We start from the raw sequence: 21,545 nt of genomic DNA, 5'->3' as shown, positions 1-21,545 counted from the left end.
CTTTAACTCTTCAAACCCTTTTTCACTTTCATGTGTGAAATAATATTAGGAGACTCACATGACCCTTTTCATATCGGATGGTAAAACATAACTTCTGCTTCTTGTGTTCAGCTTTGTGCTGATAAACATAAAGTAGCTCGGGATATTAAAAATGTAGTTTATTGCTCAACTTTAACATCTACCTGCACCGCAGCTCAGCAGAAACCGACAGTCACCTCAAGCCTCTTTATTTTGTAAGGTATACAGAAACTCCAACAATCAGATGACCCTCTATGACCAAGCACTTTACAAAACTGGGAAGGAAAAACTCCCTTTTACTAGGAACCGGTCGGCCACAACCAGTTGAGGGGGAGGGGAGGGGGAGGGACAAAGACGCGCTGTGGAAGAGAGCCAGAGATTAACAATAACTAATGATGCAAAACCCTAGAGCTATCACAGCGTAACCAGGGAACATTCAGGGTCACCTGATCCATCCCTAATTAAGCTTTGACAAAAAGGTCTCCCGATTCCAAACTGGAAGCTGCTTCCACAGAAGACAGGCCTGAAAGCTGACGGCTCTGCCTCCCATTCTACTTGTAAATACCCTGTGAACCACAGCAGTCACAGAGCAACATTCATAAATGAATGCATGAACTAGTTTTGCAGCATCACTCAGACAGCTTCTAATTAGATATTGCGCAAACGCAAGAAAACAGAAAGTGCTACAAATGCGTTGAAGAACGTATCCTGGTCACGGTGACTCAATTCCTCAAAGTGCTATTGGAGGACAAGGTGAGGCCATCCAGAGCCAGGGGGCCAATTCTCCCTCTGGTGTTTGGCTTTTCTCGGGGAGCTCCGGTTTCTCACACTACTGAAAAACAAGATTAACGCCGCCTGCCTGAGACATTTGAGTGCCTCACTTCTTGATTAAACGAAAAAACAACAACAGACAGCAGCCTCTGTGAACAGTTTGACTCTCTGTACAAAGTCTCTCTGCCATCTTTAGCTTGAGCTGAGCTAAACTGAGTAGACGGGAGGGAAAACTGCTCTGTAAAAGAACAGCGTTACCTATTTTATCCTGATTATCTTGTTTCATAATCATTTAAACCCAAACTCTAAATCTCCCAGCTCCAACATAAATGAACAAAAAAATAAATAAGTGATGCAGGGACAGCCGTCAGGTTTCAAATGTCTTTATATTTCAGTAAAATCTACTTTAATACACTTTGAAACAAGAGTACAACAAAATAGAATATACTTCAAATGTTGAATATACAAACAGTTCAGTCTGAACACAAACTTCTCTGTCTCTTCTTCTTCTTCCCTCTTTTCAGATTAAAAAAAATGAAATGCAGGAGCCTCGTTTTAAGCTGGAAGTAAAGTGACCTGGGATCCACAGTGAGCCATCTTTGCATAAACTTGATTAATTTCTTTCTTGCTTCTACAGACATTCCTATTTTCAGATGTGGCAGCATGCATCAGCTCAGTCGCGTTTTTTTGCATGCAGCCTGACTGCAGGGTCACAAAAATGTTCCAAAATTAAAAGAAAAAGGAGCAGCCAAGATCCTTTCTAGCCACATCCTCAGATGTGCTGTGAGCAGTCTGGCCTGTCAGATTCAACCTGTGTGAGCGTTAAAACAGCCAAATGGAGGCGGAAGAACCAGTAGAAAGAAAAATTAGTTTCCCTAGTTTCAATAATACTGTGCTTGGTACAAGGTATCAAAACACAAAGAAAACAAAACAACAGCTTACCGTTCAGACATCACATGAAGAAGAAAATTAAAATCTAAGGCTGTTCTGTTAACATTAGCTCCGTAAACTGTATAGCAGACATATTTATATTTATGTACATACATGACCGTGTTCTGTCTGATATCGCTCCTCGTGGGAACGCCTCTTCCTCTCACTCTCATAGCACCACCTACACTTGATCGGCACAGTGATATCATAATAATATTAATAAAAAAACTAATTGCTGGTTTTAACGTTTGTCTCTACAAAAGCTGCATTACACCCCAGCCCCATCCTCCGGGTCCTCTTGAATGTGACGGTTCACATTTTGCTTTTTGATTATTTGCTTTCATTTGTGTTTGTAGTGTTTCGCTTTTTTCCCCAGATTTCAAGTCAGTGACGGTGAAAGATTTCCAAAGCATAAACTGTAGTGATCAAAAGTTGGTCCCTTTTCCCAACACATCCCTTTCCTTCAAGTCTGTTTTCCTATGTTGGAGAGGTTTCTGTGCGGCTCTGAGACAGTCCGGATTAGTTCTAGGCAGCAACATGGAAGATGTGAAGACGGGCTCAGGAAGAAAAGACACACACAAAAAAAAAAAAGGTGGGGGGGGGGGGGAAGAGACTTCTGGGCGTCTTTAAAGTCTCACAGACTGCTGCTGGTTATTACGAAGAAAAGTAGAAATGACTTCAGAAATGTACAAACGAGCACGCTCTGGCAGAGGAGACACGGACGCATTTCAACACTCGGGCTCTTCTGTCTTCATCGCCACGTCGGCCGAGTCCATTGGCTCCGATTTGACGCTCTGGGCCATTTTTGGATTCGCCTGATTCTGCTGGATCGGCACCTGCATGGCCTGTACCTGGACGCCGGCGGCCTTCAGCTTCTCCACTGCTCCACCTCCTATGACCAGCTCTGAGCCATTGATGACACCGCTAATGATACGAGGCTGCGCCGCCACCGCCTGGTTGGCCGCAGACACCGTCACCACGCCCGCCCCGCTGCCCGGCTGCGAAACCACCAGAGTCTGTTGCTGCGCCTGCGTCGGCACGGTGAGTCTCATCACTTGCGTTCCCGGCGCGACGTTGACGGGCGTGAGGGCGCGGACAGTCAGGGGGCTCCCGAGGAGGCTGATGCCCGCCGGCGAGGCCCCGACACCGGGCTTGTTTGTGCCCGTGGAGGTCTGGATCTGACACTGAGCCAGCTGGTGGGCTGGGATGGTGATGATCTTGGCGAGCTGGACAGTGATCTTGTCTCCGTTCTCCGCAGTGGCTGGCACCATGGTGGGGATGGTCTGGATCACGACCTGATGAAAAGAAGCATCATCAGTTCATCTTTTCAGTGCTGCGCAGTGACTCAACTGTTTCATCACCAAAACAAACTTAATTACTCAGAGTTATAAACACATTTCTAAACTTGGTTTTGCATCATTTTCGATTTTTGATTTTGCACACCTTCTGCTGGGAGTTGGCGTTTCCGGCAGCGGCGCCGATAGCCGAGGTGTTGGTGAGCAGAGTGGTTTGGCCGGCTGCTGCTGTTGTTCCCGCGGGCTGCTGCATGGCGACTGTGGAGATCTTCTGACCCAGTGATGTTGTCATGACTACTGGCACCTGCATAGCCACCCGGACCGTCCTGCAGGAGAGACAGAGTCAGAAGGGTAAAGATCCGCATGAGCAAAGACGCCACATAGTGAACATCTGCGTGCAGGGGCCTCACCTCGCCCCTGTGGCGTTCGGGATGATTGCCGCGTGGGACTGCTGTTTCTGGTTCCCGTCCGACGCCACTGAGACCGTCACTATTCTTCCCGCCGTCACCGCTCCTCCTGCTGCTGGCTTGCTGCCTGTGGCCACTGGAGTGTGGACGACGTTGGTTTTGTTAGCGCCCCGCAAGATGTTGGGCTTCTTGGAGGATGACAGCTCGGTGGCGTGGAGCAGCATGTCTGACGGCGGAGGCACGCGCTCGTAGGACGCCGCTGTGTCCGAGCCGATCAGGTCCTCTGGAGCAGGAATCTCCGCCTTATCGTCGTCAATGATGACAATGTTTTTGGGCATCTCTTTGAACTGGTAAACCAGCCGCTGGCCCTCCACCTTGGCGAGGATGCCGCGCTGGTAGTAATATCTGAAGAAAAGGCATCAGAACATAAGATGCTGCTTTCAAAGAAAATAAAAATGAAATGTCAGCAGAGGACTGGAAATCAGCCTCTGTGAAGTCTAGCAAGGTAATCCTAAAGAGACGGAGCTATTTTTGTTTATCAAACCTCTACTGTTGCCTTTATCGCTGCCAAATTTAAAGTGTTTATTGGATCATAAAGATGTAATATACTTTGTTTCTTTCAAAAATGTAACACATCCAATTATAATCCCAGATAGGGACAGCCTACCTGAGTGCCCGCCCCATCGTCTCATAGTTCATGTCTGGTTTGTTCTTGTGCTTGCCCCACAGCTTGGACACGGCCTTTGAGTCAACCAGCTTGAAGATGCCCTTCTCCCTCTGGGTCCACTTTATGTATCTGGGACAGGTGTTTTTGTCCTGGAGGAGGTCCAGCAGGAATTCCCAAAGGTAGGTGGTGCTCCCTGCTGGAAATCAAAGATAATTAACATCTGTACTCAGTGTATTTATGCAGCGCTGCTGGACTGCTTTGTAAAAATGCTCCACAATTATTCTTCAAATGAGGAAACCGAACTTAAAAACATGAAACGTTGAGGTTTTCTCTGTAACATGACTCAGTCTTCACCTGGCTGTACAAAGCATTCTGAGGTGACTGCTGCTGAGAGTTAAGCACTGAGCACTGTATAAATAAAACTGAACCAAAGTCTAGTTCATGAAGGAGAAAAGCTAACTGAAAGGTCATATTAATGTTTAAAGCATGTTGACTGATTCATGAAATAAAAGTACGAGTTTCCGACAGCTGCAGGCACGGTGAATTTCTGTCTATGTTAACCAGAAAGCAGCATTTTTTTGTGTGGAAGAGCTAAAATGGATACCTCGGATACCTTTTCCTTCTCTTGGTTTCTTCTTGATGCCGACGTCCGGTGAGCCGTTGGAAATGGCTGACTGATGCGTCTTCGGCTTCCGTCCAGCTGGGAAGGGAAACATTTGAAAGAAGTCAGTTGTGAGACCGAGGTGTGACCCCCTCGGATAAATTGACCACTAGATGGTGCTCTTGGATAAAGTCACTGAGCATAATTACAAGGTTCTGGTTTTGGATTTACAACTTGGCATCAGTGCTTCCAGATGTTTTGCATTTAAATCTTGGCTTGAAACACTGAATATTTTCCTTTTCCCCCAAAGTTTAACAAGCCCCCAGAAAGTTAAAGATATCAAATTAACATTTTGGGCTCTGGCTTCCTCCACATAACAGATAAGTTAACTTCCAGCTCTTTTAAGTCTACCTCGCTTCTTTCTGACTGGCTCGTGGTCGGGTTCTGGCTCCGGATCGTCCATAACCGTAGCCATATCCTCATCCTCCTCCTCACAACATTCCTCTGTTGATATCTCCACCTCGGACTCTGTGATCATGTCAGGCCGCATGGCAGCGTGGAGGAAGTCTTGTGTCGCTCCACTTTGTGGAAGGAACGCTTCTGCACAGAGGAATCATCACAGGGTCGATGAGGATCTACTAGACTGGCCAGCAGTTATGCTAACTGAGCATATAAACCTGAGCGGTGGTCCACTAACAGTGTATCTGTGTGTGTGTTACCTGGGCTGTGGTCTTCTTTGAGGCTGGAGGGCGAATCCATGCGTAGCAGAGCCTCTGCAGCCTCAATTGTTTTGTCAGAGCAGTGGACATTGGTGCCGTGAACAGAAGCCTCCACTGCGACAAACAGAAGACACGAAAACAGTCAGCAAACACTCGCCTGGACTTTTAACAGTTAGTGTTTTTCTTCTTTATTAAGCATGAGATCTCATCAATCTACTTCTTTTACATTTGAAGGAAAATATTAAGACATTTTTAATCTAAACAGATATGATACGTTAATGAGTTTTAAATAACTGAGATTGCCTTCTAGCTTCCGTCTGCAGAGTGGAGAACAGCAGCAATCCTAAAGTGGGGGTTCTCCTGGACAAACAAACATCTGGCACCCCCTAAAGGAAACCACCAGTATTGCAATACAAGTATTTTGACATTCGGAGTTCATAATTTCACCAATTTTGCCTGAAATGCAGCTTCAAACCATGACAGAGCCTCCACTGTGTTCTACAGATGGCTGTAGATACTGTTGTGCCTCGCTCCTGATAGCTTCCATACACACTTATCATAATTTATGCTGATTTTTCCCCCCCATGTTTCTTAACCACAGATCTTCAGATACTGTTCATCTGCTGCAGATAGTTTTTAGGCCTCATACATCTTTTTTTTCTCAGATTTTGCACATCACACATGCTAATTTCAGCTAAGAGCTCTTTGGGAATCGTCTTTTTGATGCAAAAATATAATTTTATGCCTGTCAAACTGTTCTATTTTACTCAGATTTGTTTAAAGAAATGTGGAAAATGATGTGTTTTTCCAACAGGTTGCTTGTAATAATGCGTGTAACGATGCAATTTAAAATTTGTTCTAAGCTGTTATGTGTTCATCCATTGGTTAGGGGACTTTTTTTATGCTTGCCTGATTCATAGTTCAGGGTTGAATACTTCGACAAAATGGTCAGGTACAAGTACTGGACTGAAAATAAGTAAAAAAGCAGCAAATGTCCAAACAAAAACTTTGTAAGACCTTCATTAACCAACTACTGCTCAAAACCACTGTAAGAATTCCCAAGTCTTGTAACCAACATGTAAAGAAATAACATGTGACTCAAGACTTATGCACAGTACTCGATTTCCAGTTCACTCCCTACCTGCTGGATCATTATGGTGTCACAGTACAGTACAATGCTGCAATATAGTGACATCAAAAAGGTGTATTTCTATCTATATGCAAACAGGGACCATCTTAAGCTTGAACAGCACAAATTTTGCACCGTTTTACAATAATTAATGTGATTATTCAATGTTTTGTTTATGATATATAATTTAGTCATTTGGATGAATTACTGAAGGATACTAAGATCAGACATTATGAACTCAATGAACTCACACTGTCAGCACAAAGACCACATACAAAGTAGACACCCAAAAATGTTTTAATTTCAATTCTTTCACCCCTTTTATATATTTTTTTCTCCTCTTCATAGGTTTTTTTGGCATGTATGATTTCCGCTTTGAAATGTTTGTCTTATTCACTCTTCCCACATAAATTAAAACTAGAAACATTCGTCACTTACATTTACATTTAATTGTCACGTATATATTGTATTAAAACGTTTTGGCTTCCCATAATTAAGCAAAATTTTTTGTCTACACAATTTAGCATGAGCAGACAAAATACTTGTGTTGACTTATACGCAATTTCCCAATAATTATGGCTGTTTGTTAAGCAAAAACAGAAGCTTGGGTAAACTAAAACCTGCTCACAGAATTTTTTGTTTTTGTTTTTAAATCTGGTGATTTTTCTTTAGTTGAAGATCTAAACCTCTCTGAGGACCAATTTTTTACATGAAGGAAAAACTCAATTTTCTTGCATATAAAGCCCAAACTCACTTCCTGCAAAGCTGGGTGTTTAATTCAATATGTTAACAATCAAACTATTGACCCACTCAGACGTGAGCAGCCCTCCTGTTTTATTCAAAAACAGGATACAGCCGCTGTCAGGGAAACTGTACGTGGACCTGTCTGAGGGAGCTCTGAGAAGGCACCCAGGAGCACCTGCTGTCGTTGTCAATCACCGGTGGGAAACACAAGATCCCATTACACCCTGCCCTATCCATGTTTGGCTATCTTGCTGAGGCAATGGGCACTGTGTCGAGGACAGAAATAGGCTATATTTAGGCTGTCCCACTCATTCACAAGCAAACAGGACACACTGCAGAGGTCCTGTGGCCTGCAGAGTCGCCCTTGAAAGTAAGCAGAGGTGCTGCAGTAAGGCCACCGAAAGGGTTGAGTTCAAACAGCTGCAGATGTGCCTGACCAACATGTCAAAATCTGAATTATCAGGGTTATAACTCATGTCTGATTATCCAATAAAAATTGCAAAATTGTTCAGTTTATTAGAATAATTATTTAAGTGTAAGCAAAATTACAATATATAAAGTTGGGAAAATCTCTCATTCACATTTACAGCTCGGTAACGGGGCCAAGAACAGCAGCAAGTCCGACAAAAAGTAGTGCTGCCCGTGATGACTTCCGTGTTTACACTCCTCACCCGTTCCCTCCAGTTCTCCTCGAAGAGGCACACAAATCCTCCTGTCACGCAACACTCGCTTTGCCTCCTATTGGCTGTCGCTCAGTTCAAGAGCCTGCCCCCAGACGCATCTGATTGGACTGCTGCTTACGTTCGGAATCAGCGCGCGCACTACAGGACTAACGGACGAGTCAATCAAACACACGCCCCGCCCCCTCACATAAACAATGCTTCCGCCATCGAAATATTAGAAAAAAATACTTTGACATTAAAATTAAACAGAGGCGGAAACAAACACGGCGTTTAAGCGATAAAAGCCCGTTATTCAAAATCAGGAAACACGCAGGTGAAGAGAGTTTGTAGCTGGAAAGCTGAAGCCAACAACAAACGGCTACAAGGAAGAAAGCGCGTGAGCCAGGCCGTCCCACGCGCCTGCACAGCGGCTCCACAGGACGGTAACGGAAACCGTGAAACAAACAAACACACACACACACCAAAACCCGAGACCCAGAGGGTGCCACCGTGAGCCGATCACACATTAATCCACAAACATGACACAGGACGGCGCCTCACTCCCCGGAGCTGCTAATCAAGGATCAGCCTGCAGATTATTCAGGCTAAACTGACCCGAAACCGAAGCCAGCCGCAGTCAAACACCAAAACAAACGGCCATAAAAACGATCACAGGGAATATTTAACTGTGCACGCGTCGTTGATGCTGGTAAAAATAAACCCACATGTCCTTCCGACTCAGACAGCGTGGCAAAGACGTAGGAAAGACAACATCTCCACACTTCCTGGTTGTGCAGCCGAGCTGCAGACCGTTATTCTACACCACGCGGAGGGCAGAAAAAAACTCCTCCCGCGTGCAAAACACCACTCATGCACGTAACTCTCCACCTGTACACACCACCGCATCCAACTGAAGTTTCCCTCCTTATAAACCGGCTCCGATTAAACCGTGTGGCGACGCCATGCAGGTTGCTAACCAAGGTGATCACTTCCTGATTGCCCTCCATTACTTCACCGCACTTCTTCTCAGCGGACGGCGGCGCAGCGGACGCACTTAAAAACAACAACCGCGCGCAGCTCAGATCGAAGCCGCGAGTGCGAAAAATTACGTTACCGGCTCTGATGAGTAGATCGAGTTGGTTTGCGTGCCCCTCATGCTGCGAAGTCGCCATGTTTTCCCCCTCGCTGCAGATTCACATTGACTCCTCACTGAATTGTATGGGAAGCTACTAGTTCAGATCACTCCGCCGCTAATGGGAAATCTCTTCGTATTGAACGCGACGCGTCACAGCGCCAGCAAAGGTACCCATCCGCCACCAACACAGGAAATCCTTCCGTCGACCTCCCCTTCTTGCGTAGTGAGCACGTCAAATAAAAGCTGCACCGTTTTTTAAAATAAGCTCACCGTTTTCACATCGCTGAAGCAAACTGACACGGATTTTTACTGTGAGTCTCTTAAAAAAGCATGTCAGTATAAGACCCAGCACTTAAAAAAAATGCTTTAAAGGTCTAATAAAATACAATTAAATAAGTATTATTTTGGTGACCAGTAAAGTTCTGCTACTGATATATGTTATATAAATATTTAAGCAACGTTTCTCATGTATCTTACATGAGATACATGAGGGGGGGGGGGGGGGGTGTCAAGATCTCTGTCTAAATAAATAAATAAATCTGGGTAAATTCCCAGATGATTAAACATGCAACTATTTTGCTGGTGATAACTGAAATGAGTAAAGAAAATCAACAGCCTATTTATGCAAGATAATTCATAATTTTATTGGGGGGGGGGGGGGTTATATTGTTTAGGTCTGATTATGGGGGGGTCATAACCCCCCTAACCCCCCCGGAAATTACGCCCCTGGAGCTGGAAAGTATTTATCATTGTTTTATTTATTTTGTCATATTACCATTTTACTAACTTAACTTTGACTATCTGTAATACATATAGATACATATTCATGCATGTGCTTACAGGTCATGGCACATAACAATGCCACAGGAGGGCAGAGCAGCACTGTTTTTAAATATATGACAGCATTTTGAACTGAAATACAATATATACACAAGGGAATGTGGCTTAATAAGAAATAAACTTGCTTTGTGAGGATTAAAATAATGAACTTATGCAAACTAAATTAGGATTGGTCAACTTAAAAGAGCTAGTGGAAAAATAAAGAAGATCAAATCTGCCATATGTTGCGACTTAACATCTTATATTTATACAATTATGTTAAAACTTATTTATTGATGAATGTCAGTGAGCTTAATTGTGATTCAGTGGTTTCTGAGACGACTAAGAGAAATAAACTACCTGATGATGATGCTACACATGAAGCAAAAAGTATGAAGTATTCACCTGATCGAAAAACCTGTATGTCTAAATTGATTGGATGTCTTTCTCTTCTTGTACAAGCTTCAAAGCCTGATTTCAAGCATGGAGCTCCAGGCCTATTTACACACGTGTGTATGAAGGTGAGCTGGATTGAAACGCTGCAATTTAATAAATCTATTATCTTTGTGGGAGTTCATTTTAAATCACATACTTTACAACTTAAGTAAAATTGAGACATGGAGTTTGGTAAAGCAAAGGTTAAATACTCACACATGAACTACTGCACTAACACCTAGTGTGGTAGGAGGACACCTATGCAAGTCAGGCTTTGAAAAGTATTTGTGTCTCTTTGGGATTAAAAATAAATCATTTAAAGGCGGGCACGGCTCATTTTAAAGGAGGATGTCACTGAAAAACTGCAAAACAAATGGAATTGTGTTGAGGATATTCTGCGCTCCACCAGTGACCCCCAAACCAAGTGTGCGGTGAGTTCATTAATCATTTTCTACACCTTGAGGAAATGCCTCTCCTGTTTTGTGCACTTGGTAATCTAACCAAACTAAAGTCTGAGCCATGAAACAATTGCAAGAAAACCTTCTGAGCAAATGAAGGGAAAAAAAGAAAGAAAGAATAATTTGCATATATGAGTTTACTACATCATCAGATTTACTACATCAGGTATTTTTTGTGTAGCTGGCAAAAGTTTTCCCGGTTTATTAATTATATCAGACTGCCTCTTACATGTCTTCAATGCATCATCTTAAATGTGAACTCAACAGGTTTCTTACTGAGAGCCACTATTCTGTGGACCGTGTCTTTTTTCCACATAACACACACAAAAAAAAGTGTGTTCAAACATGTAACCGCATCTTTAAAACAAATATGAGCAGAGGGACAGACTTTTATTTATAAAATTATTATGATAACATTTTTTCATTATTAAATTATTCTTCTAAATTATTCTTTTTTTTAGAAATACACTTTTTCTATCATCTTTAATAGAGACGCACAGATTGACTGTCTAAGGACCAGAATCAAAATTTCCAATGTTCTCTGTTCGGGGAGGTCACCGGCCGGTCAGTCTCACATATGTCCAGTTATGAGCTGGTCTATTTCATGCACGCAGGACATGTGCACAGCGGCACACAAACACGCACTGATATCTTGTTAGTATGAAAGCTTTTCACTGTAAGTGAAGACACAAAGTTTGTTTAAGTAAACTGTGAGGAGGGGAAACAACAAACACTTAAACCTCCTTCACCCAGCTGAACATGGACATTTTACAGAAGCTAAGAAAGGCAAAGTGGCTAACGCTAAAGCTATTCACAGTTCAGATCCAGCCATACGCCAGCGGCCTCGATACGAGCAGCGAACAGTCCAAAGCTTTCACGACGAAAATTATGGAGATGAGTGAAAAAGAGAAAAAGGACAGATGGTGAATTTATAAACTCACTGGAAACTAGGGGTGGGGGGAAAAAAAAAAAAAAATATCGATACTGTGTAGTATTGTGATATTTTGTTTGCTAATAATGTATCGATACAGGGACAGCAGAAATCGATATTTTGTTACAAAAAAAGGTTTTTGTGCTCTGACTTCAGAGCATGTTGATCCTTTTTCTGAGCAAGAATCCTGACATTCCTTCACTGTCCAAATGTGTTTAACTTTTTTTTGGCAGCAATAAACATGACAGTTTACTTATTTTAATTTAAGACATGTTTTATTTTAATTAAGTTTAAAACTTTTTTTATTTAATGTAAAATTATATTTTGTTTTAATTTACTTTCAAATTCTTCAGTTGCTGAATGGGCTGCATAGTTTTCATAAATTGCATAGTTCAGAATAGCTATAATTGTACCAGATGGTTGCATTCAGTTAAGTTGGACTAGACTGTAATACAAACCGTCCAGTTTGTCACCAATATAACTGACTGAAATGAGAGAAAGACTGAGTGTGAGACTTTATCAATATTCATTTTATCTAATATCAAAGTTTACCATTATGTACAGAATCTGAATATCGCAAAATATTTTTTAAAAATTGCAATAATATCGTATCGTGTGTTAAGTATTGTGATAATATCGTATCGTGGGATGTATGGTGATTCCCACCTCTACTGGAAACATACTTTTGTTACTTAAATCTGCTGCCCCTGCTTTTGTTTGGTACGGTAAAATGTGTCAGGTAAAGGTGCGTGTACACATTTTCAGTTGATTATTTGTTCCACTTTATTTTGAGGTGTTTAAGTGAGAGAAGATCCTGAAACTTAGCAACTTTTTCTTATGATCAAAACTATTATATTTCACTGAAGAAAAGTTGATTTTTGTTGAGAATTTTAATTACATGCTGCAACTTAAAGTTCTTAGAAAGAAAATTGAAACCTCCATCTCTCTGACCTTTAAATATGTTCCAAATTACTGAAAACAGCACTGGACTGGACGGCGGGTATCACCAATATGGCAAAATCTAATTATTAGCCAGTAAATACGGGATAAAACCTCATAAAACAGAAAATTCAACTACACAACAACACCCACAAGGTGGCAGTGCACTCCCAGTGTGCCGACTCCCATCACCAAAGAAGTACTGGGAGTTGAATAGTGACAGATACAAGGGAAGCCCTGCTGTAATCACAGGAATTCAAGAGTAAGGGCCTGAATGCACCGAGTAACCTTTAAATAGTTTAAATATAGTTTAAAGATTCAGAGCTCTAATTTGCACCCCTAAATACAGTTAAGGAATGAATTCACACGATTACTAATTTTCTGCAGTTTTACTCTCTTGCTTTATCTGTAGCACGAGTGTTGATTTCTGACTTCTTAAAAATATTCTTTATTGATCCTTATCACCCGTATTCCTGATTTGATTAGTTGGTCAGTTTTGTGCTAACGAAGAGTGAAATGATGCATGAAACAACACCTGAAGCAGAAAGCCTGAGTTAACAGAAAGTTGATATTCACCATCATAATATTAGTCATCTCTGACCGAGGTTTAAGGATTTACTCATCCAGCTAGCACAAAGAAAGTCTGGCTATGTTGAACTTTAAAGGACATTTTTTAAGTACAGCACAGATGTTGCTCAGTGATTTAGTTGGTGTCTTTTGTTAAGCTGATGGCCTGAGTTAAGTGTTATCGAGGTTCTTGTAACTAACTTTTTTTAAATACAATCACGTGCAGTTTTAAAAATCATTCTGATTGCCTTTGAGGCAATAAAATAACCTCTCCAAAAAATCTGATTTTATGCTGGTTTTAACTGGAAAGACTATTCAAAATCTGACTGATGCAATAACATAACAAAGACCGTGGCACACTTTTAGTAACACAAAACATTTTTGCCTCACCTGGGTCCCGATCCGTCTCCACTTCCTGTTCGTTTCCCACTTCCTGCATGATATAGGCCTCATCACCATACAACAACACTTGGGCTGAGTAATTCTGCTCCTCAGCCAGGCTGGCACTAGGAATCTCTTCCACTATGACTGCTGGGTAGTCCTGAGCCTCCTCCTTTTCCTCTTCATAGGCCTCCTCGGCTTCACACTCACCCTCCACCTCTCCCTCCAGCTCCAAGTCCACCTCACACTCTCCCTCCTCCTGGAGAAAGTCGGCAAGGAGAATAAAAAAAGAGAAACTGTCATAAAAAGATTTTTCTAACTGAAAGAGTAAGTTTGAAATGAGTTTGTCTGTGTCTGCCGCACCTGCTCTGGGTCCTCTTCAGCTGTGACATACTCCACCACTGTCCCACCAGTGTCAACCAGCACCACTGAGGTCATGACTCATGCTCGTCTGCAATTTGCCACAGCTGCTCTGCCTGGTGGGCTGGAAAAAAATAGAAGAGGCAACAAAAACAAAAACTTCATTAACACAAAAAGTCCACACACCAGTCTCACTAAAAAGCTCCCAAAGCTGTGAAAATCAGAGTACAAATCATTACAAAACAGAAGTAAACTGGCCAGCTCCTTGCCACACCTTCCTCCTTTGTCCAAACTACAGGCCAAGCTCTCATTAAAGGGAGCAATCTCATCTCGCTCATCTCCACCCTTCTGGCTTTAGCCTACAGGAAGTGCCTTTCTGCTGTAACAGGAAGAAATGAGCTGACAACAAGCCAAATCCACCCCCTGAAACACATGCACAGTGTCCAGTGGAAGATCAAGACAAGGTGGAACCACAGGGCCCTCGCTTTCCCGTCAGAGCTGCACTGCTGGGCCAAAACATATACAAACGTGAACACAACAGCAGGAAGTCATTTAAATCTTTAACTGCCCACTGTTTAAAGGGTTGGTGTGGTCTGATGTTGTCAAATGGAAAGTAAGGAAAGAAAGGTATGTCAAACAGAAAATAAAATTTAAAAAAACAAAACTCAACTTCTCAGTAAAAGTAAAACTAAAAGCATCAAAGTATCTCACCTCCAACCCTCCCTAAAACAATCATAGTTCACCAAGCATAGACACAGAAACCCTTTCAAACTTCCTCCATGTACTTGAAAGGGTTTTAACTCTAAATACACTAAAAAGTGTAAGAAATGAATTAAACTGGGCTTTCATATGCTCTGCAGTGAAAGCATTACTCGGTCTGGCTAACAAACTATGTCTGAGTAACAGTAGTAACCAACCTGCAGGGCTTTTACACTGTGTATGCAACTGCACGTGCAGGACTAGAAAATCCACTGTGTGGAGAACAGTCCGCATTATGGTTTTTCTTGCTTTTTAACATGATATAAACTGTTACAATACTTGATGCTCACAATACAAAAACAAAATCTCTTCTGAAGAGAGCTCGACTCATGGCAGCTGATAGTTGTTGAAATCAGAAAAATTAAAGAAGTCACCACTTCATTGCTGGAATATTAAAAGAAGATGTTGAAATAGGAAACAAAGCACTTGAAGCGGTTTCTCAAAAACTTTCAGAAGTAAGTAACTATGCATTTCAATACATGTTTACTAATGTTCTATGCAAGAAAGGAAAGCCACCATGGACAGGATTTTAAGATAATTATAGGATTTTAATGCAAATATAGCTTATTGCAGATATATTTTATAGAAAAAGGTTTGTCTGAAGCATGCACTACACTCTATTTTCAATATCAAAGAAGACACAAACTGAGCAGGTCATTAACTACAACACACAAGACATGGGATTCATGCATGGTCCAGGGCTTTTTGCTCCTCAGCCATAAAAGGCTAAGGCGGTATTGTCGTCACCCTGACGGCCAGGTGGGCACATAGCCTGGACACCCAAGTTTGTGAATCCGAGAACGAAGCGATTCATACCATAGGTGCATCTACTAGGAGGCTGAGGGGTACCACTGGCCACTGCTAGTATTTTATAGTTTTATACCCACCCTGGTGCACCAAGCTGACCACAAAACGCGCTCCACAGTGTGTTTCAGGACACTAGGACATGGCCGGTTACTCCAAGTGCTGTATAATGGATGAGCCATGCTGTGCCGGTGTTCCCTCGGCTACTGAAACCAGAATGCTATCAGCTCAGTAGAAGTCCTCTGCTCAATTATTCAGCATCATATGGCAGACACTAATTGGCAGAGCTGTAAGGGCTACGTTATCCTCACAGACATGTTTGGCAATCATGTGACCCCTCTCAAAGACGGACATTTAGTGTAGAGCCTCCAGAAATCAAGACACTGCAGGTTTCCATTCTGAAAGTAAAGATGAGTAAACCTTCCTTTACTCTCAAGCAATCCGGCTACTTAGCAGCTAAAATGACTGAGCGACCGCACTGTATTCTGTACTGGAATACTTTTTAATGGCCTTTTGGCGTTATCATAACTGTTTGCTTTATCTGTAATAAAATCATAAAATTTTCAGTGCGCTTAAAGTGAGACGTTAGAGACACTGTACCTTTTCAGGTTTGAGGTTTCATGCCTCCTGCTCTCTGACACAGAAACAGGGTAACCAAATATAGGTGTGTGTGTGTGTTTCTCTGTGTTTCACTACTCCGCTCAAACTGTCAGACGTTATTATGCAAGCTCATGGAGAAGTCAGCGATTGTGACACACAGGGTTTTTGTAAACTATCCAAGTTATCTCACTCTGTCCATCAGAAAGCGACTGAGTGTCAAAGTACAGACTCCTGCGTGTGGAAAGTGTACTGTAGGTTTTCACTAATATGACGACACAGATCGGCAAAAACCCTTTCACCTACTCAACTAAACAATCTGCAGTGGTATTGAATATGTAGGTTGCAGGGCCAGTTCCACAGTGGGTTGATTACATGCACACACACATACACACAAAAGAGATCTGTTAAGAGCCGGCTCTCTCAGGCCGGTTGCACTGATTCAAACAAGTATTACAGGACCTGCTACACGACACGCGGCTGTGTCTCACTTCTCAGCTCAAACATAAATGAGTAAAAAGGCAGTTAGTCATGCTGGTATTCCAGGAATGGGAAATGTTTGCGCCGGTCTGCATTTCCTCTGCATGTGTGCGAAACCCACCTTTAACTTCATAACCGATTGCCAGGATGAGAGCAGAGTAGCAGCTAAATTTAATTACAAATGTTGTTCTGGGTTCACAGTAAGCGAAGTCTCCAGATTTTGTGAGGTTAAGCAGCCATTGTGACATCAGGTAAGCCATCCCACCACCACCACCACTCAATCTCAATGAACTAAAAAGAAAACTAGAATAAACTTGCCTCGCCGCAGAGCCGATGCGAAATGCTGCGTTGCATCTTTACTGAAATCGAGAAAAAGAGAATCGAGGAGAGTGAAAGAAGGATGTGATGTTTTCTTGCTGTAGAAATGAGAAAGCAACAGAAGTTATTCTGAATCTCTCTGCGTCTCTGAAGATGTCTCCGTATTCCTCTCTGTCCTGACATCCATCCACTCGACCAGCACTCTCCTCTCCCTGTGTGCATGCTCGTTTTCTGCCTGCTCCCTGGGTGGAAGGAACCTCTCAGAGCGACTCAGCACTTCTCAGACCCTGCCCTGAGCTCACATCACATGACAAGGGTGGAACACACACAGTCACATGATCTCTCAACAACAGCCCTTTTGTTCCAAGTAACTGGGGCTGCTGGTCACGATACAACGCCATGCCTTGTGCCCTGCCCTGCTGGCCTTCGCCAAACACACACAGATGACAGAACAAGCACATACACAGCAAGTATGACCTCAGGATTTACTTGACACCCACCCGACTCCATTCATACAGGCACACAAAAGAAAAATACACTCCGCTTATATAAAGAATTAAACAGCCATTAAGTTACTGATTATACATTTAATTTTTAGTTTGCTTTACAATACACAAGCCAGCACTGCCAAAATGGTGTGAAGTAAATCAGCTATGCTGAACCTTTAACTTCTGGATGTCAGTTATTCAAGTAGTCAGTTTGCGTATTGATGGTGGAGAGTTTAAGTACCACGCTTCATGGGGGAAAATGCCATTAACAGCCGAGTCCTTGGTCGACCTCTGCTGCATATGAAGTATCTGATATCTCCGTGCTGGTGTTATTCTACCAGATCATAATGCAGTTCCAGGACTATCGTTCATATCATTATCAACATGAAAGATAAGAGACGTATGTAGACATTATGATATCGCCTAATAGTTCTGGAGGCTGCATTTTGAAGCTAGACTGTAATTTATCATGTCAAACTCTAACATGCAGGTGCAACACACACACACACACACACACACACAGGTTAATTATTTGCCAACTAAAAAGAACTAAAGACAAGCTTCTCAGATGATCTATACGTCACATCAAACTATAATATCAGTCAGACAATCCATTAAAAACACTCCAAAAGTCTCCAACCTGCACAAACAGAGTAGAGTCCAGTGACTCAATGTAGTGAATGAGGCCAACTCAATAAAAAAAAAAAAATAACACATAAAAACAGATAAAAATAAATAAATAATTCATCTGAATTTCTGACAGACTAATCAAATATTTAACTCAAGTTTAACTTGTTTCAACTTTCATTTTAAAACTACTTAAAACTGCCTTTTATGAATATTAGAAGGATTAAATGACACAATTATTACAGAGATATTTATCACAATACAATGTATAAATGAGATGGAATTAGCAGTTTAGAAATGCATTGTTTATTTGTATCCTCTGTGCAAATTGAATAATGCATGTGATTCAGAAAACTCATCAGCTACATATATATGGCTTTGAACAACTATAAGAACATAATAATTCAGATGAAAATTGTTCCTTTTATGCTGTCACTCTTGTTTCTTTAGGCTGAAGCATTTTCACTCTTCTCTGAAACCCCAAATTCACTCCCTCTACAGGCTGTTGGAGCTTCAGATGAAGTAAAATGACTTCATCTCTTTGGAAACACTTTGGTTTCAAGTGTAGTAAGGAGCAAGAGCAAGTGCACGATGTCCCAAAAATCAAGTTATAACATTAAATAATAATGAGCATAATTTCGGCCACAGTCACACAAGCCCAAAATATAAAGACACACACAACAAGTGCAACCTTTTGTGATTTAAACTTGCACACCTCTCTTGTATCCCATCATACATCATCTTCTGTGGCAACCAACCCCTTGGACCCAGGGTCCATGTTTGCAGTGGAGAACATTTGTGAAACCTTCAGACCACACAGTTCAACTGTTGACTCGCACTGCAGGACATGGTGTCTGGTTAATGATGAACGAGCACAAAGAGTGGACACTCCCAGCCTGCAGCATTTAAATAGGTCCTTTGCCCCACACAATCAAACTGTAAATACCTCCACACACCAACGCACACAACTGCGAGAAAGAGTGTGAACTCTTTGTTAATACTAATGTAATAATTACCCATACAAATGATCTCAGATCATCTCAGGAGCCCTAAGAACAGTCGGGATATCTTTAACCCTTCGCAGGTCATTCCTCAGAGTCTCAGATTAACATCAGGACGTTAAGCTGATACATGCACCAGCAGGGGGGCACGTGCTGAATCAGGCCAGAGATACATTTAAAATAAATAAATAAATCCCATATAAGCCACACATAAATCAACCTTATAATGCACACTATTATATTGGCTATTTTTCTACACAGTTTGTTCAATCATCACAAGGTTAATTTATCTACTCATTCACTCACAAGGCAGATCTCTGAAACCATGATGCTGCCTCCACCATGCTTCACAACTGCAATGAGGTTTTAGTGTTGGTTTCATTTTTGTCCCATCTGTCCAAGAACTGTTGCAGAAAAATGATGTGCGACAAAGATTTAAGAAAATCTGCAACAAGTGTTTATTATTATAATATTTTATATTATCGTATTTATTTATTTAAGTATTGTAAAGCAATACTCTCTTCCCCCCCAGCAAGCCCTCCCCCACCACTTAGTTGTGTCATTACATTTCCTATTCAGGATATTTGTAGGGCCTACATAAAATTAATTAACAACATTGATGGCAAAATGCATTACAGCGTGTAGAGGAAATCTTTCCATTTTCAGCTAATCACATTTTCTAACAGGAAATGAGGGGGGAAAAGAATAAATACATGAGCAACAATGACCTACTTCTGACCACAACACCTGTTATAACATCATAATGCAAATCTGCCTCTCAACACTCACCTGTGTTGACACTATTCTGTCAACACAGGTTTATATGTTACATGCATGCAGTAGTTACCAGATCCCGACAAACTAAATGTCAAAGAAATTACTGATGTCAACAGCGTATATAACTTTAAAAACAAACAGCTGCTGTATTTTGTGTTATTGTCTGATGCCTTTCCGAAAGCAAATTAAAACCTCATAAAGACAACGTGTTGGTGTGTAGCTCTATAAAAGTTATAAATATACTGCATTTAATTTTTTATCCAATTTTTACAGCTTCTCATACATATAAATGACTCTTGCTAAAGTTGGGGGGTTTACGCTGGTGTCTATCAATTATTCTCTCATTGTAACACAATAACTTAAACATGTCAACTGGACTAAGGCTGAAGGTGCTGTGCAGTCCCATACAAACTGGGACACCTGCTCACCCTAACCTGGAGTCAAAGACTATGTTGGACATAAAGAGCAGCCCACAGGAGGGAATCTGTTATTGAAATGATACCTCCCTGAACTAATAGTCTACTCAATTCAGCATGTAACGCCCAAATCTCTTTGAGAGCCCCGAGCAGAAACTGAATGTGGAGCATTAACTTCGCTAACGCTAGCTAGCTAAGTTAGCAATGAAAGAAAAGCAAGTAAACAGAGGATAACAACAAACCATGTGGCTAACGCTGCTACAGAGCTCACTCACCGTCTAATCCTTCCTTTCAGCTCCTGATCGGCTCACAGGCAGCAGTGTGTGGTTAGCTGGGTGCTAACCACCTCCTCCTCCTCTGAACCCGCCGCTGCTGTAAACTGTCAGCCCGGAGGAGTCCCGCTGTTAGCGGACACTGCTCGGCTAGCGTTAGCTGGTCGCCTTCATGGTGAGGAGAGGGAGGAGGAGACCTCCCGGATCCTCCCGGCCGACCAGAATCAAGTTATCCGCGATTCTGGGGTGTAAATGCGGGTCCGTGAGTGAGCTGCGAAACGGTCGGTCGAGTCTGCAGAGGCTCATGGAGACTGGCTCAGTCAGTTTACTCTCTGCTTGTTCAGGCAAGTGACACTAGTGACGTCACGCCGTATCATAAACAATCCCAGCCCACCAACAATTAAAGAGTCATTCTTTACAGCTGTACACAGTGGGTTTTAAATCAAACAGTCCACACGTGACTAAAGTGCAGACCAAATGCTGTTTCCTCTCATCAGATGCTTGTTTGTGGATCTCTCTGCCTTCGGGTTTGTCTTCAGCAAATGAAAAGCATGCTCTGTTTGCATAGAGAACATGAGATCAGTACTTGAAAACTGAAGAATATCTTTTTTTGTTGCTTTTGCACTTTGCTTTGGGTCATTATCCATTTGCACTGGATCGTGCTTTCCACCTTTGACCCCCCCGAACTAAGCAGGCTCTTTTAGGTGTTTTCTTGTAAAGTCTAATTTTGTCTCAGGTACATTAATGTATCTCTTGATTGTAGACTTTGACTCGATATGTTTTTCTTAACCAAGGAAAGAATTCAGCAATCGCCCACCTTAGATGTCTTCTGTGGTCTTCATGGCCTTTTGTTATTGTTGAACTGGCCAGTGCTCAGCAATAACAATAATCCTCCTTTTCTAAGAATATAGTGGACTGTAGAGTTAGGCACTTCTAAAGTTTTTAGGTTTTTTGGTATTCAACTTAATGGTGGCTGATGGGAATTCCAGTGAACAGCTACTAAGTTCAACAACACAACATGGAATCAACTCCAGATCT

General features: G+C 42.0%; 1 protein-coding gene across 8 annotated transcripts; it reads right to left on the bottom strand.

Annotated features, from left to right (window-relative positions):
* Window positions 1-1,156: 1,156 nt before the first annotated feature.
* On the bottom strand, window positions 1,157-20,860 carry elf2b (E74-like factor 2b (ets domain transcription factor)). 8 transcript variants are annotated; one of them, XM_086296923.1, is made up of 11 exons: window positions 20,511-20,860; window positions 16,927-16,967; window positions 13,972-14,092; window positions 13,618-13,867; window positions 5,409-5,522; window positions 5,101-5,289; window positions 4,693-4,788; window positions 4,089-4,284; window positions 3,425-3,826; window positions 3,163-3,340; window positions 1,157-3,014 (listed from the first exon to the last, which is right to left on the bottom strand). In XM_086296923.1, the coding sequence occupies exons 3-11, from the start codon at window positions 14,044-14,046 to the stop codon at window positions 2,448-2,450; spliced, it is 2,067 nt and encodes a 688-aa protein (XP_086153049.1). In that variant the 5' UTR covers window positions 14,047-14,092; window positions 16,927-16,967; window positions 20,511-20,860; the 3' UTR covers window positions 1,157-2,447. The 8 variants fall into 8 exon arrangements, with proteins under 8 accessions (XP_086153049.1, XP_086153048.1, XP_086153050.1 ...); XM_086296922.1 differs by lacking the exon at window positions 16,927-16,967; XM_086296924.1 differs by lacking the exon at window positions 16,927-16,967 and having other exon boundaries at window positions 4,089-4,281.
* Between the last annotated feature and the right edge of the window lie 685 nt (window positions 20,861-21,545).

This window comes from Aulonocara sp. 'chitande type north' Nkhata Bay, linkage group LG6, assembly GCF_057382095.1.
Source record: "Aulonocara sp. 'chitande type north' Nkhata Bay isolate Kocher_YH1m ecotype deep benthic linkage group LG6, A_spYH_male_GT1.1, whole genome shotgun sequence".
NCBI classification, from domain to species: Eukaryota; Metazoa; Chordata; class Actinopteri; order Cichliformes; family Cichlidae; genus Aulonocara; species Aulonocara sp. 'chitande type north' Nkhata Bay.
The sequence above is the reverse complement of the archived record's forward strand: the minus strand, read 5'-3'. Positions and strand labels throughout refer to the sequence as shown.

Bases quoted from the DNA above. Each gene is read 5' to 3' on its own strand.
- elf2b (XM_086296923.1), bottom strand. From the start codon at position 14,046: ATGACCTCAGTGGTGCTGGTTGACACTGGTGGGACAGTGGTGGAGTAT. The intron at 4,789-5,100 runs GTAGACTTAAAA...TTCCCTTCCCAG, and splicing joins GCCAGTCAGAAAGAAGCGAG to CTGGACGGAAGCCGAAGACG. The intron at 3,827-4,088 runs GTAGGCTGTCCC...CCTTTTCTTCAG, and splicing joins ACGATGGGGCGGGCACTCAG to ATATTACTACCAGCGCGGCA.